This window comes from Myotis yumanensis, unplaced genomic scaffold, assembly GCF_028538775.1.
Source record: "Myotis yumanensis isolate MYYU_CA2020_CCGP unplaced genomic scaffold, mMyoYum1.0.hap1 SCAF_2, whole genome shotgun sequence".
Taxonomy (NCBI): Eukaryota; Metazoa; Chordata; class Mammalia; order Chiroptera; family Vespertilionidae; genus Myotis; species Myotis yumanensis.
In genome coordinates, this window is record NW_027223753.1 from 98,985,503 (window position 1) to 99,002,175 (window position 16,673).

The window sequence follows — 16,673 nt, forward strand, 5'->3', positions numbered from 1 at the left end:
TTCATTATTTATTGGACATGTACTTCTAGCCAGTGTTAGGGACTAATGACTGAATGAGGAGATAGCCAACTGGTCCCTGCCCCTCAGATGGTTTTAGGCACAAATTAAAAAGTTATGCAAGTGACTAATTAAAATTTTAATGAGCCCCACAGTGGATAAGTAACGCATAGGAGCAAAGTAACAGAAAAACCTAATCTGTCGAGAAGAAAATCAGACCCCTTCTATATTCACTTCCCCCCATATTCAGTTTAGTCAACTGTGGTCACTGCAGATATCCTGCCTACCATTGCCCTTCTGAACAAGGAAAACCTACTATGATTGAACTTGGCTGCCTGCTCTTTCCATACCTGTAACCAACACTTAACTGAAACCTTGACAGAAGTAATATAAAATATTTCCTATAACATTAGGAGTTTTAAAATATAAAATGTTTCCAGATAATGACTAGACACATTTTATAATTTGGGTCTAAATCTCCCTATTCATTAGAGTGCCACATGTGAAAGTAGTTTTAAATATTTATTATTCTACATGTGAAATACTAGTTTTATTTTACAAGTGTTTATTGTTGTAATTTTGTTCTGATATTTTAAAAATTGCCTACAAATAGCCCTGGATATTTTGGCTCAGTGGATAGAGCATCGGCCTGCGAACTGAAGGGTCCCAGGTTCAATTCTGTTCAAGGGCACATGCCTGGCTTGTGGGCTCAATCTCTAGTGAGGGACATGTAGAAGGAAGCTGATCAATGATTCTCTCTCATCATTGATGTTTCTATCTCTCTCCCTCTCCCTTACTAAAAAAAACAAAAAAACAAAACAAAACAAAATTAGTAGTGGGAGCCACTAAAGAGATGAAAGCAGGAGAGGGTTTATTACTTTCATAGAATCATTATGAGAGTGGTATGTAGAGAGGATTGATTGGACAGTGACAAGAGGAGGCAGGGAGGCCAATTAGAAGCCAACTTCAATAATCCAGGAGACAGATGATGGTGGCCTAAACCTTAGTGTTGCAAGTAGGACAGAGAGAGTGAAGGGAGAAGAATTTCTGGTTTCTGACTTAGATACCTGGGTCAAGGGTAGAATGGGGCCCTTCAGAGAGATATGGAATACAGAAGGAGAAATAGACTTTAAGAAAATTATGATGACCTGCTTAGACATGTTGTACTTGAGGTGAATTGTAAGAAAATGAAAAAAAATATATCCAGTAGGAGTTATTTACTGGGCCAGGAGCACATGGAAGAGATCTGGAGAGTCACCAGCACTTTCTTTAGAAAGAGACAAAAACTCACCTGTATCAATCAATCAGCTCAAGCTGCCAAAATAAAGTACCAGTACCATAGACCGACTGGCTTAAACAACAGAAATCGATTTCTTCGTATATCGGAGCTAGAAATTCAGGATCAAGGTGTCAGTGGGGTTGGTACCTCTGAGGCCTTTCTCCTCGGCTTGTAGATGGCTGTCTCCTTCCAGTATCTTCACATGGCTTCTCTCTGTGTGTGCATGTATGTCTGTCCTGACCACTTCTTAAAAGGACAAAGTCACATTGGGTTAGGGCCCACCCTGATGACCTCATTTTACTTCAAAAATATTTTAAAATATTTTTATTAATTTCAGGGAGGAAGGGAAAGGGAGAGAGAATCATTCATTGACTGCCTCCTGCAACCTCCTTACTGGGGATTGAGCCTGCAACTTGAGCTTGTGCCCTGACTGGAAATTGAATCGTGACCTTCTGGTTTATAAGTCGATATTCAACTACTAAACTATACTGGCCAGGCCCTAATGAACTCTTTAAAGACCCTATCTCCAAATAGATAGACCCCATCTCTCTAGCAGGAGCTAGAATATCAACATATTAATTTGGGGGTGGGGTGGGGAGACATGACTTAGCCTATAACAAACACCATCCTAAGTTATTAAATGAAAAGAAAATTTGTTGGCTAACGAAATCAGGAAGTTCAAGGGTAGGGGGTAAAGGAGGATTCTGGATGAAAGGATTCAAATCTTGGACCCAGGATGTTTTCACTTCTGTCACTTAACTTGACGTGGGGTCACCTGCATTCGTAGGCAGGCTCTCTCTCATGGTACCAAAAGTGGCCATTTCAGGACTACAATTTCTGCACAGAAAGCAATCCCTGTGAAGAAGGATAACCTGCAGAAGTCCTGATGAAGATCTTAAATGACCTGTCTGACATCACTCAGCACCTCAGATAGATCACAGGAGCAGTGAGAAGCTCACAGGCCGGCCTATCCTCAAGGACCAGGGATAATGAGCTTTTCCTGTAGGGCTATTAAACAGGCCATCACAGCTACAACAAACCATGCCCACTGCAGATTCTAAAGCAGTGATGGCGAACCTTTTGAGGTCGGCGTGTCAGCATTTTGAAAAACCCTAACTTAACTCTGGTGCTGTGTCACATATAGAAATTTTTTGATATTTGCAACCATAGTAAAACAAAGACTTATATTTTTGATATTTATTTTATATATTTAAATGCCATTTAACAAACAAAAATCAACAAAAAATATGAGTTCGCGTGTCACCTCTGACACGCGTGTCATAGGTTCGCCATCACTGTTCTAAAGCCATAGAGGGAGCTGTGGCAACCTATGAAGAATGTGTAGAAGAAAAATAAGAGGGATGAAGTTAGGAACCTGAGGGAAGAAAACACTGTTTGAAGGATGAGGTGAGACACAGATGTCCTTGAGGAAGATGTAGAAGGGAAAAGAAAACAGCCAGGACAGCAAGTTACCACAAATCCTAAGAGAAGGGACAGTTTTACATGATTTGCTACAGTCTTGATATGCTTAATTGTGAAGAGCTCGGACCCATCAATTAAAAAAGATACACAAACAGAAAAATGGGCAAAATATCAAAACAGGCAGTTCACAAAAAAGAAATTAAAATGACATATGACAAGGTACTGAAATTCATTCATAATGAAAATAATTTTGAGAAATATTGTTGTGCTTTTAAGATTGGCAAAAATAAAAAGACAAAGCCAGTGCGAGCGAAGGTGAAGGAAAGCAGGGGCACCGGCTGTGGTAGGACAGTGGCCTCGGGTAGCACTGTCAGAGTCAGACATTAAAGTCACACACACTCACCAGCCCAGCAAACCCCAGCTAGGGGTTTCCTGTCATAAGTAAATTAAGCCATCTTTTTTTAAAAAAATCTTTTTTTTTTTTATTTATTTCAGAGAGGAAAGGAGAGGGAGAGAGAGATAGAAACATCAACGATGAGAGAGAATCATTGATCGGCTGCCTCCTGCATGCCCCCGACTGGGGATAGAGCCCGCAACTGGGGATAGTGCCCTTGACCAGAATCAAACCTGGGCCCCTTCAGTCCACAGGCCAATGCTCTATCCACTGAGCCAAACCAGCCAGAGCTAAGCCATCTTTTTGAAACAAGGAAATAATCCAAAGACACATAAAAAAGAAGTTAAATTCAAAATATTGCCCAACATGTAAGGAGAGACACAAACAAACTGGAGCAGACACGGGCTATGGGCCACTCACACAGCCATACCGGTGGGTCCTCACTGAGACCCCAGGAAAGGATTGCCAGGTGGGTAGAATTAGGCTCACGCAGGGACATCTGGGCTGTTTTGGAAAGTGATCCAACAAATATTCATGAACGTGGAAGGTGCAGAGCCATGCGAGTAGCACGGGCTTCACTTTTGTACACTGTGAAATGTGTACGGCTGTGTGGGTAAGCACCTCAGAACATTCTGAAGGAAAACAGAAGACACTGAGAGCCAGCAACTGCCTTTGCTGAGAGGAAAGAGGGGTAGGAGGTTGTAGGGTGAGACTTTTTCCATTTTTATACTTTTTTAAAAAGCTCTTTAATTTAGTCAAGCAATAAACAATGATTGAGCGTGCATTAACGTCAGGCACTGCACTGGGCACTGGAGAAACACTGGAGGCGGTAACTAGGGCATGGGCTGCACAGCCAGGTGGCCTGGGGTTGAATCTCGACTGCACACTCAGGAGCAGGGAGATCACAGCAGAATTCCTTACTGCCTGCTGCTTGTAAGATGTGGGCTAACGGTTCTGATCTGATAGCACTGCTGTGAGAATTAAATGAGACAGTGCCAAGTATTTAGTACCTGTTCCTTAATTGTTAGCTCTAAAAAAAAGTGAGGTCCCCATCTGGTAACACCCAGTATAGTGAGTACTGACCTGGAGAAGAGGAGTTGGTTCCTGGAAATAAGGGCCAGGTTGTTGGCTGAGCCATCCAGGCGTATGTGGGCAGCACCCAGCATGACAGCAGGGCTAGAGGGCCTTCTTGCCCAGAGGAGGGAGCAGTGGTGCACCTGTAACCTTCTCTTAAGGTGGCCCCAGGGCAGGGAGCTGTGCACAGCAAATGCTGAAGGAAAGCTGAAGACACTCTGGAAGCCTGGAGCAGAAGGAAGAGTCTGAGAAGTTAGCTGAGGAATGGGCTAATAGCCAGAGGCCAGGAAGCATTCCAGAGGAGCAGGGAGGGGCAGGGAGGCAACCGAAGAGCTTCAGGGGGAGGGGAGGGGATGCAGATCCATAATTGTTCAAAGGAATTGGTTGGAGCCCAATGTTTTGGCTGATTGATTATTTTTTTTCTGGATTAATTACATGGAACGTCTGTGGTATCCCCAGATGCTTCAGGCTTCCACACTCCTCAGGATTTATCCCTTTTGCTACACTTCCTGTGCCTAGTGTTGCAGTGGGAAGAGGGTCATGAGCCTTGGGGTCAGCTGCATGAGGCTGGGTTATCTCTGGGCCATGCCCCTGCTTCTGAGACTCCCTGATTTGATTTTTGTCCCGCTTTGTACTTGCAGCTCACCCCAGTCTTCCCCGACCCCCAGGGGCTGAGTGGGTGACTGGCTGGGACAATTTGGCAACATCAATATTAAGGGCTTCCAAGGAAAAAGTATTGAATAGGAGACGAATTCCAAATTGGTGGAAAGCTTACTGTTCTGGGAGAAAAGGGCTGCCTCAGTTTCTCATCACTCAGTAAGTAGAGCCCTTTGTTAAAGGAACAAACGAATGGTCCCTCTGAGTTCTGCTTCAGTCCCCTGTAAGTCACAGTCTTTGAGGTATAGATGGGAGGAGACAAAGGCTCTTCAGCTGGCCCCTCATTGATGACACTGCCAGCTCTAAAATGAGAACCAATAGAGTGGTCGAAAATTGGAAATAAATTACAGCAAGTAAGGAATGAACTAATGGGTCCAGGTCTGGTCATTTCAGCATATTTTTTTAAATAATCTATCTTTTCCTCACCAAAACAATAAATTCACTAATTCATCTTATATATTTGACCTATGTGGTAGTTAGTCTCACCTCATTATTCTAAACTGCTCTTCAACTACAATTCAAGTTATCCTGTATCTTTTCTCATGTCTTCCAGCTCCTGTTTCATCCCTATTTGCACCAGAGTTTACCTTTTATCCTAGTCCGATTTTTTGTTTCATAAAAGCCAAGCTTTCTTATGTCTCACTGAGAACAAAACAGATGTTTTCTAAAATTTTTTCCCATTAATCTAGTAAATTATTTTGAGTTGGGCTTATCCCTCCACATGTAAGTAATGCTTCTACTGTATTCTTTTTTGTTATAGAAAATTTTCCCAAGTCCCGTGTGTGTGTGTCCATGACTTTATACATCCTTGAGTGGGCTTATGTATATTTCATGTGGTATTTATTAGTAATTCTTTAATTCAATAGATACTATTTTTTTTTTAAATTTGATGTATGTTTATCCTATGGTGGGCAAGGTGTTTAAAAAACAAAATTACATAAAAGGATTTGTCTTTGCTCTGGCCCATGTGGTTCAGTTGGTTGGGGCGTTTTCCAACGGCACATACCTAGGTTGCAGGTTTAACCCCGGTCAGGATGTATGCGGCAGGCAACCTATCAATGTTTCTTGTTCACATTGATGTGTCTCTTTCTCTCTCACTCACCCTCTCCTTTCCCCTCTCTCTAGAATCAATAAACATATTCCTGGGTGAATGTTTTTTTTAAAAATATATTTTATTGATTTTTTTACAGAGGGGAAGGGAGAAGGATAGAGAGTTAGAAACATCAATGGGAGAGAAACATCAATCAGCTACCTCCTGTACGCCCCCTATTGGGGATGTACCCGAAACCAAGGTACATGCCCTTGACTGGTGTCGAACCTGGAACCCTTCAGTCCGCAGGCCGACGCTCTATCCACTGAGCCAAGCCTGTCAGGGCATGGGTGAATATTTTTTTAAAAAGAATTTGTCTTGAAAAAACCTCATGCAAGGTGGAAGACCAAGTAGGAGACATGAGCAGATTCCATTATTTCCACCTGTGGCTTTTTCATAGATGATACAGGTACACATGATGCCGAGATAGGAGGCCTGACTCTGTGCACAGCTCAGTGTTCTTCTAAGTTGGCAGCCATTAGAAGTTAAGAGCACTGAGGATATTTCCAATTTATATTAACATTTGCTTCCTCTGGAAATGTGTAAAAATACTAGCAGACACTAATGTGCCAATGTTTCTATGATGCTATAAATTAATGAGTGTAATACATTTTATATTCTGTTACATAATTTATTTTAAGTGACAGCATTCCATTATACTGTAAATCACTCAGCTATTTCAAAGAAGAACAAAAATGTTATAAAATGTTAGTGAAAAATAAAGATTTTTTTGCATAGAATAATATCCCAAATGTTTATTTTCCAGTGATGAAAATATTGAACAGTCCATCCTTATTTTATACCGGCCGAGATACATTAATCAATTGCCTTGATTATATCTTTCTGTGAAAAGACATTTTGACAAAATACTATGGGGAACTTGTTTTTTAAAATTTGTTTAATCTTTAAAATAGAGATTTTAAAACATTATTATCATTTTGACATTAAAAAACACAGGCTATGACCAAGAATAGTTTTAATCTTGCCTAATTAAGATATGATTGAAAATAGAAAAGTAACTTCTAGATACCCCAGACAGACGCTGTAACAGCGGCAAAGAGCCACTAGGTGGCTCTGTCATTTTTAAATAAAACTGAAGACCGAAAAAGATAATGTATAGTTAAGGAACAAATACTGTACAGTATCTCTAGTAGGCAAAACCTTTAATCAAAGCAAGAAACAAAAATCTGCAATTATGGCCTCTCAGAATAATTTGGAGCTATTCAATTGAGAATTAGACTTAAAAATAACCCTACAAAACTGCAAAGTGTGTATGGGTAAGCAATTTGCTAAAAAATAAGGGAAGGTATAGTCTTAAGGACACTAATTACTAAAGGGAAGGTTGTTCCAAATTTTTCCTAATTTATTGCCATCTAGGTTCCCAGCTTTTGTAGTTGTTGTTGTTAATCCTCACCTGAGGACATTTTTTTTCTATTGATTTTCAGAGAGCGTGGAAGGTAAAGGGAGAGGCAGAGAGAGGGAAACATCTGTGTGTCTCATAGATTGGCAAGTGTGCCACCAAGGTATGTGTCCTTGACTGGAATTGAACCCACGGACCTTTAGTCCGCAGGCTGACATTCTAGCCACTGAGCCAAACTGGCCAGGGTCCCAGCTTTTCTTTTGGACTTTCTCTATTTAGTTTAGACTGTTACCTTCAAGAAAAAATAAAAGTTAAACTTGGGCATTATATCTCTTTAAAAATTACTTTCCAATTTCCTGGACTATACTTGTCATCCTTATTAACACCCCAAGAGAATAACAGAACAAAACAACTTCATTTAGGGCTATATGGGGGGGAGGGGGGAGCCCATGCTTATCTAACTTAAGAAACATTTAGACCGTTAAATCAAAATTCAATGAAGGCAATCACTATTCCACTCTATAGCATTTGTCAGGAGATTGAAAGAAATAGTGTGCTTTAAGAGTTGGCAAATAATTCCTTTCTGGTTCCAGAAAAGATGGGAAAATAGTTACATTGGAAGTGTGATTTGGGTCTCAGGTACCAAAATTTGCTAGTTAAGTAGTTCTAGATTTCATTTGCCCCCCTGAAGTTATCTGCAAAAGATGATCATTTTTCCCCAAGTACATAACTAATTTTCTCATGAAAATAAGTGCAAGCTGGGAGGTGTGTGGATTCAGGATTAAGTACTCTGAGCTGCCAGTCTGCAACTGGCAAGTAGGGGGAAAAGGTTTCCTCTCCCCTCTTTCTTAAATGAGAATCTCAGACCTGTCTGAGATTAAGAACATATTTAGGGAGAGTTTTAATTTGTAAAAAAAAAAACCCCAACAATTTTCTTATTGTTGCTGGGAGCCAATAAATAATGATTTCGTGGCATGTGGTGTGGCTACAGGATTATATTGGTTTTGTTTGTTTTCCCAGGCAGGAACCGCATTTGAGAATTTACAGAAGTAGTTTGTAAAAGTACGTTTTTACAAAAGTAACACGTAATTTGTGACCTCCTACCCCCTCCGTCTCCCCTTCTCCCTCCTCCTCCTCCCCTTCCTTCTTTTCTTCTTTTTAAAGAGCGCTTCTTGCACACAGTATAAATTAAACTTGGCTTTAAAATGCTAATTCCGAACCCACTTATTTAAATGTCTTTGAAACATTCACCCTTCTGCTTTTGAAGACAACTAATCACACGGAAGGAATGCACACAGCAGACATAAAAATGAACAAATACGGCCCGAATGTGAACGAACAAATAGTTATATGTTTAGAGAAATTAAATACCGATTTCAGTCCCTCTGATCAGAGGATGCCTGTTAATATGAACTGCTCTGTACTGTATCCCAAAGAGTTGTAAATCACATCCATTATGCTCAGCCGGTAGCGGATCAGTTGAGACCAGACCTGAATCTTGCACCTCAATCACAAAAAGTGCAGAGGCTGGAGGTGGAAAAACCACAGGGAATTAGACAGGTGGCTGAGCGGCCATCCAAAGTTAACGCACGGACTTAAGAGAAATATTTGTGCTCTTGGTTATCATCTCTTTGTTTTCATATTCGTTATTTTATTTCATGATTGTGCTAAGAATATATTAGCTAGGAAGGGGTCCTCTTCGTCTTACACCTAGAGTCGCCAGTCTCCCCCGGCCTCCCCGGCTGCGGGCTCCGGGCCCAGAGAGGAGGGGCTGCAAGGGCGGGACGCACTACCCCGCCGCGCGGCAGGTGGGGCGGGGCGGGGCGGGGGAGGCGAACCCGCCCGGGGCCACCGCCCAACCCGGCCCGGGGGCTGCGCGCCGACAGGTATAAGAGGCCGGCTCGCCGGCGCCCCGCGCATCCGCCCGCCCCAGCCCAGAGCGACGGTCACAGATTGCGGGCCGAGCGCCGCGGGCTTGGCTCCCAGAGGGATGCTCTTGCCTGAGCGGCGAGACCAGCCCCGCTCGCCCCCCGCAGCCGCCGCCCCGCAGCCGCCGGCGTCCACCGACATGTCTCTCTACTGCGGCGACAACTTCGGCGTCTACTCGCAGCCCGGCCTGCCCCCGGCCGCCGCCGCCCCGGGCGCCCCCCCGGCAGCAAGGGCGCCCTACGGACTGGCCGACTACGCCGCCCCGCCCGCCGCCGCCGCCAACCCCTACCTGTGGCTCAACGGGCCGAGCGCGGGCGCCTCTCCGGGCGCCGCCGCAGCCGCGTACCTGGGCGCCCCGCCGCCGCCGCCGTCCAGGGGCGCAGCCGGGCCCTTCCTGCAGCCGCCGACCGCCGCCGGCACCTTCGCCTGTGCCCAGCGGTCCCTCGCGCAGGCCGCGCCCGCCGCGCCCTCGGGGCCCGCCGCACCCTGCGACCTGGGCTGGCTGTCCATGGCCAGCCGCGAGGACCTGATGAAGATGGTGCGGCCGCCCTACTCCTACTCGGCGCTCATCGCCATGGCCATTCAGAGCGCGCCCGAGCGCAAGCTCACGCTCAGCCACATCTACCAGTACGTGGCCGACAGCTTCCCCTTCTACCAGCGCAGCAAGGCGGGCTGGCAGAACTCCATTCGCCACAACCTGTCGCTCAACGACTGCTTCAAGAAGGTGCCCCGCGACGAGGATGACCCAGGTGAGGGCGGCTGGACAGGTGCTTCCTTCCGGGCCGGAGCGCAGGGAAGCGCGCGCGGACAGGGTGGGTGGGTGTTCACGGCGTGGCTGACTTGAGATCCATGCGGAGTCTTCTGGTTCTAACTGGGGATGAGAGCCAGTGGAGGAATAACCACCCAAACTTCGTCTGATTGGGGCGAGGAGAAACCACAGGACAAAGAAAAGTTTCAGAGGACCCGGGGAGGGAGAAGCTCGCCCCTCACCCCCAATTTCCAGTCTCCACTCGGAGAGGCTGGCGGGTCTGAGCCCGTGCCGCTGGAGGGGAAGTAGACTGAGAACCAGGGAGCTCTCAGATGAAAGCGACTATAAAGGGATTCGGTTGAGCTGAGAATCCCGTCACGTTTCACAAAAGAGGTGGTGAGAGCTTCCCGCACCAGCACGTTTCCTGAGCCTCTGGTGTCCTTCACAAAGCAGATCCTCTGCCTACCTTTAGTGGTTCTAAAGTGGTTCTCAACCTTCCTAATGCCGCGATCCTTCAATACAGTTCCTCATGTTGTGGTGACCCCCAACCATAAAATTATTTTCATTGCTACTTCATAACTGTAATTTTGCTACTGTTATGAATCGTAATGTAAATATCTGATATGCAGGATGTATTTTCATTGTTACAAATTGAACATAATTAAAGCATAGTGATTAATCACAAAACAATATGTAATTATATATGTGTTTTCCGATGGTCTTAGGCGACCCCTGTGAAAGGGTCGTTCGACCCCCAAAGGGGTCTCGACCCACAGGTTGAGAACCGTTGCTTAGAGGATAAGTGGCAAAGACACGAGACAGGGATCAGAGAGCTTCAGCTGAGTCCTGCAAATTGTGGTTTTCGTACTTTAAGTATTTGAAAATGCAAAAAAATAACTCTTCCCCCCCCCCCCCCCCCCCCAATTTGCTTCTTTCTGATCTGAGCCCTGAGGTGAAGAGGGCTGGGGTACAGTGGAGTGCTGTAATTGTTTCCCTCTACCTGGGAAGTGGAGGTGGGGAAAAGCTGAAAACAAGAGAGAAACAGAATCCTACTTGAGGTTTTCAGATGGAGCCCAGGACAAGGGAGGTATGGACAGAGTTGTGATGGAAAAAGAAAAGGAATAGAAACCCTTTCAGTTGCACACTCCAGAGATTTAGAATCTTGGGTAAATTATATAAATACCCTAGAGTACTCGTACCTAAAGTCATGGGAGAGCAGTGGTTTCCAATAGAAATACAGTATAAACCACGTGACTAAGTTTTCTAGTAGCCACATTAATAAAAAGAAACCGGTGAATTTCATCTTAATGTGTTTTTTTTTTATGTAAAACAAAATTTGTTTCAACCTATAACAAACATAAAAATTATTAGTGAGGTACTTCATATTACTTTTTGGTACCAAGTCTTCAGAACCCTGTGTGTCCTACCCCACATCTTGCTTCGGATTAGCCACTTTTCAGATGCCCATCAGCCACGTGTGGCTGGTGATTACTGCATTGAACCAGGCGTGCAGTTCTAGATGTGCATCTTCCAACTCTGCCTCTAAAGCACCTGAGATGGTCACGTAAACTTTACATTCACTACTCAGACCTTCCAAAAGCTCAAGGATCTGTAGAGTGTCTTGTCAAAGTGCTTGGTATGAAGGTGGCACAATATAATTACCCTGATAGGTGAGGGCATTATTGAGATGGTAGTTGTGAATACATTTTTTTCTGAGACTTTTTACAGAGACTGTGTCAGTGGAGAAAATGGGTGTGAGGCGTGTGTGTTAGTTTGTGGAGGTAGTGAGGTATGCAGAGTCTAGATCTAGAAGTAGTGATGGCGAACCTATGACGCGTGTCAGAGGTGACACTCGAACTCATTTTTTTGGTTGATTTTTCTTTGTTAAATGGCATTTAAATATATAAAATAAATATCAAAAATATACATCTTTGTTTTACTATGGTTGCAAATATCAAAAAATTTCTATATGTGACACAGCACCAGAGTTAAGTTAGGGTTTTTCAAAATGCTGACACACTGAGCTCAAAAGGTTCGCCATCACTGGTAGAGCATTCCTGGCTCTACTGTTGTTAACTGGGAATACGGCAGGTTACTAACCAGTCTGCACCTCAGGTTTCCCATCTGAGAAATGGAGGCAATAAATTACCTATCTCCATGGAGCTGTGGGGAGTAACATAGGCTGTCCATGCAAGGCACTAAGTACAGAATAAGTGCTTAATAGTACTTTCAACACCGACAGTTGATTTTGCCAGAAGTAAAAAGAGCTTTGGGAAGATAAAATCCTCCAAGTTGATTGTGTTAGATAAATTGTGAGTGACATCTTCTAAGTAGGAGACTAGCACTGCCTGCATTAAATGGGGCCCTGATCCCTGAGATTTGCCCAGTGGAGGGAAAACCTGGAAGAGATATGGGGGCACCTCCTGCCTAGGGTGAGGGATACAGAGGCTCTAGGAGAGGAGTTCCCTTGTCCTCCAAACATGCCATCCAAGACGCTAATACAGGTGGTTGCTGAGTACTAACTGCTGTCTTTTTTGTTCAGCAAGGCACAGGATTAAGTATTTGAGGTTGCCTTTTTTCCAGTGGAGTATTTTTAGGGACAATTGTTATATACTTTCAGCAAATAACAATGATAGCAGATACTGTTTTTGCACTGCTTACTGTGTGCTGCCAGCTACTGGGCAAAGATGTCATTTAATCCTCTCAACCAACCTATGAGGTGGGGGCTATTCTTATCCCTATTAAGTAGCACCAGGATTTTGCGAGGCCACTCCATTTGGATCTAGAAGGGAGGGTGTTGGGTAATTATAAGTGCCTTTTGAATTGAATTAGGTTTTAAAATTTAAGTAGCAGACACTGCCAGGAGGAGGTGAAGGCAGATAGAACCTCTTTGTACCAGATTTCTCTTTGAAGGTAAATAAAATCTCCCCCATATGGATAACTCTAGACCAATGGTTCTCAACCTTCCTAATGCCACGACCCTTTAATACAGTTCCTCATGTTGTGGTGACCCCCAACCATAAAATTATTTTCGTTGCTACTTCATAACTGTAATTTTGCTACTGTTATGAATCGTAATGTAAATATCTGATATGCAGGATGTATTTAGGCGACCCCTGTGAAAGGGTCCTCGTTCGACCCCCAAAGGGGTCACGACCCACAGGTTGAGAACCGCTGCTCTAGACAGTATAGTGGACTGAGCATCTTCATCAGCGTTTAATGAAAGTCTGCCCTCCTTCTCTGGAAATAGAAGCTGAATGAGCAGGCATAAACTATCTCCTTCTCTAACACCTGTCTTTCTCATCTCCACAGGGAAAGGTAATTACTGGACCCTGGATCCAAACTGTGAGAAAATGTTTGATAACGGGAACTTCCGCCGGAAGCGAAAGCGCCGCTCTGAGGCCAGCAGCAGCTCTGCAGTGGCTGCAGGGACGTCAAAATCGGAAGAGGGTCTGTCTTCAGGATTAGGGGCTGGAGCGGGTGGGAAGCCGGAAGGAGACAGCCCCTCTGCTCTGCTGAGGCCTTCCCAGTCTCCAGAGCCTCCTGAGGGCTCCAAGAGTGTCTCCTCCCCTGGAGGGCCTGTGCTCACCTCCACCCCTTGCCTCAACACCTTCTTCAGCAGCCTCAGCACCTTGAATGTCAGCAGCAGTGGGAGCACCCAGAGAGCTGTCGCTGGTGGCCACCCCCTAGGGATCCAGGGGGCCCACCTGCCCTCCAGCAGCACGTTTCCCGCCAGCTCCGTCTCGGAAGCCTCAGACAACTTGCAACTGAGCACCAGCACCAGCAACAGCAGCAGCCAGAGATCTTCCTATTATAGCCCTTTCCCTGCCAGCACTGGTGCGGGGCAGAGCAGTCCCTTCAGCCCGCCTTTCTACAACTTCAGCATGGTCAACAGCATCATCTACCCGCGGGAGGGCTCTGAGGTATAGACTTGAAGATGCACACCTGAGATCTTGTTAAAATCCATATTCCAAGGCGGCTGATCTGGAGCAGGTTCTGCGTTTCTCTGGAGCTCCTGGCTGATCTGGTCCATTAACCACACCTGGGAGTAGCCTGGGTATAGTAGACAACTCTTTCTACAACCCAGCAAGCTTCTCCAGATTGCTCAGGGTAGGGCCTCCCTGAAGAGATAGCCATCCCACTCTGTCCTACGATGATAGCACCTGTGAGCCCTGTGAGGACAAGGGACCACATCTGTTCCGTTCATCACTGTAGATCAGGGTTACAAGCTCAAATGTGTACATGGCCAGCTAAAAAAAAAAGTGAATGACATTATTGGGGAGGAAAAGATAGCAATTGGCATTGGAAGCATCAGGGAAGAGTTGGGACTGACCCATTGAAGGCTGCTGTGGGCAGCTAATTCTTTCCTTCTGCCTGGCAGCATTCTGATTTTCCTAGAAAAGACAGATCTGTATTTTCATAGGAAACCTCCATTGGAATTCTTGGTTGCTAATTAAAGTTTAAAAAATACTGTACTGGGAAACCCCCAAAAGCCATGAGTTCCATCAGCTCATGAGTCCCCTTTACTCATGCTCAGCATCTGGTACATGGTAGATACTAATAGCAATAAAACTACCCAAGCAAGCCCTGTATGCCAGCACTGCTGGACACTGCACTCATTAACCCGCACAGCCTGGGAGACAGGTGATATTACCGCTTCATTTTCATATGAGGCTGTGAAGCACCAGGATGTCAGGTGGCTCACTCCAGGCCATGCAGGTACCAGCCGTGCAGCAGGGCAGGGTCAGGTCCAGGCAGTCTGGCTCCAGGGCTGGTGCTTGCAGCTTTGTGTTTCTAGTTCCTGAGGGTAGACAGTGCATAGAGAGTAGGAATGAGCTAGATCACATTTGACCAAAGATTCCAGTTGAAATAAATGTCACTTGAGATGTTCCCGTGAGCAGCACAGATGGAACCCCCACCTCCACGTTACTTGTGCCACTGTATTCCTGAGGCCTGGGCTGACCATTGTCCTCGTGAACCTGACATTCTGTCCCTTTTAGCATGTGTCCTGAGTTTTTCTTTAAATGAAGTATTAGAATTTTATTAAAAATAGTTTTTAAATTGAATTTTTATTTACCACAACTGGTTTTTTTTAAAAAAACCAGTTGTGGTAAATTTTTAAAAATATAATTTACTTTTACCACTCCCTTTTACTTCTCAAGAGGTATTTTCATTTGAATAATTGTATGATTAGCCTCCCAGCACCCAGCAGAGAGCCTGGTGCCTGGCAGACACCCAGTCATTGCTTGAACTTGAACTTATCCAAAAAGTATTAGTCTATTTTATTGGAACAATGTTACATTAAGACGAAGATAATGTCCTATGAATTGCCTTAGTGCCATGTTGTTGGTTTGGGGTTTTAATTTTTTTTTTAAAGGAACACAAGTACATTGTTTAAAAAAATTAGCTTTCCTCTGTGTATTCTTTCTTAAAACTCACAGCATTACTCTTAAATTTTTATTTTGAAATAACTTACAGGAAACTATTTTTTAAAGTAGTTTAATGAGGTACAAGTAACATCACCATTATTTAAATATTATGAACAGGTGTACCTGGTTTTGTTGTGCTTCACAGAGGTTGCATTTTTTTACAAATTGAAGGCAAGACCCTCACCAGCAAAAAGATGACACTTGCTTTCTAAGACTGGTCTGGCACAGAAACTGCAGCATCCAAGGTTTGCCTGCAGAAAGAACCAAAGACTGCCCACCCACACTGCACAAAATCCAGTTTCAGGGTTATTATTTTATGTGAAAATCCTATGGACTTTTATAACTATTGTTTCTAACACAGTTCTATATTTGTAAAATAATTTATAATGTGAACTGAGACAAAAATTTTCCCTAGGAAAGTACACTTACATGCTGAGAATCTCGTGAAATAAACTAAGTGGGATGACTTTTGGCCATTTTTCAGCACTGCTATTTCTCTGTCTTCAGTTTCTTTCTCCTAAAAGAAGAGATGTGAGTGGCATGGCACCAACGCCACTACAGAGACTTTGTGTTGAGAGGGGAGCGACTGACCTTCGGCGTCTTTCCACCACCCCCATCTGAAAGGGCAGGGATGGAGCAGCCACTCTGGGGAGGGTCTTACAGGCATGACCATTTTGTTAGAGTCACAGTTCTGTCATTTAGATTAACGTGCAATTCAGTGCACCAGACGATTTCTGTTGCAGAAAGAAATGTGCTGGAAAAGTGTCATCAGCTGACAGTCGTCCTTGGGTGCAGCCCCAGGTGTTCCAGTCCTCGAGGGGGCCACAGGCAGCCCAGCATTTCCCAGGAAACTTGAAAACAGCTTCATCCGGAAAAACCTGAAATAGGCTTCAGGGCTAGGGTTTCTCAGCACCAGCATTGCTGATGTTTGGGGCTCAGTAATTTTGTTGTAGAGGTAGCCCTTTACACCACAGGGTGTCTGCAGCATCCCTGGTCCCTACCCATTAGACCCCCCTGGGCCCTGGCCATGAGTGACAACCAAGAGTATCTGCAGGCATTGCCAATGGACCCTGGGGGACAAAATGAGCCCTGGCTGAGAACCACTGATGTAGGTCAACACCCACAGTTTGTCAAGGATGAAAGGAAGCCCCCTTGGTCCCCAACAGAAAGTCCTAGGTCTTGGGCTAGCAGTCAGGCCCTGAATGAGTTAGACCTCTGGGCTTGTGCAGGCAGTTTATCCTGAGATGCCCTTTCTCCTAAGGAGAATAAGTTGTGAGCAGGTGTAACCCAGTAA

The 16,673-nt window shown here is 44.7% G+C and overlaps 1 protein-coding gene across 1 annotated transcript; it reads left to right on the top strand.

The window, feature by feature from the left end:
* Positions 1 to 9,341: 9,341 nt before the first annotated feature.
* Positions 9,342 to 13,879, top strand: FOXI3 (forkhead box I3). The gene is made up of 2 exons (XM_070403474.1): positions 9,342 to 9,951; positions 13,263 to 13,879. Exons 1-2 carry the CDS (start codon positions 9,342 to 9,344, stop codon positions 13,877 to 13,879), a joined length of 1,227 nt encoding a protein of 408 aa, XP_070259575.1.
* Positions 13,880 to 16,673: the final 2,794 nt, after the last annotated feature.

Coding starts and splice junctions, on each gene's coding strand:
- FOXI3 (XM_070403474.1), top strand. CDS start 9,342: ATGTCTCTCTACTGCGGCGACAACTTCGGCGTCTACTCGCAGCCCGGC. Junction 9,952..13,262: donor CCGCGACGAGGATGACCCAG/GTGAGGGCGGCT, acceptor TCATCTCCACAG/GGAAAGGTAATTACTGGACC.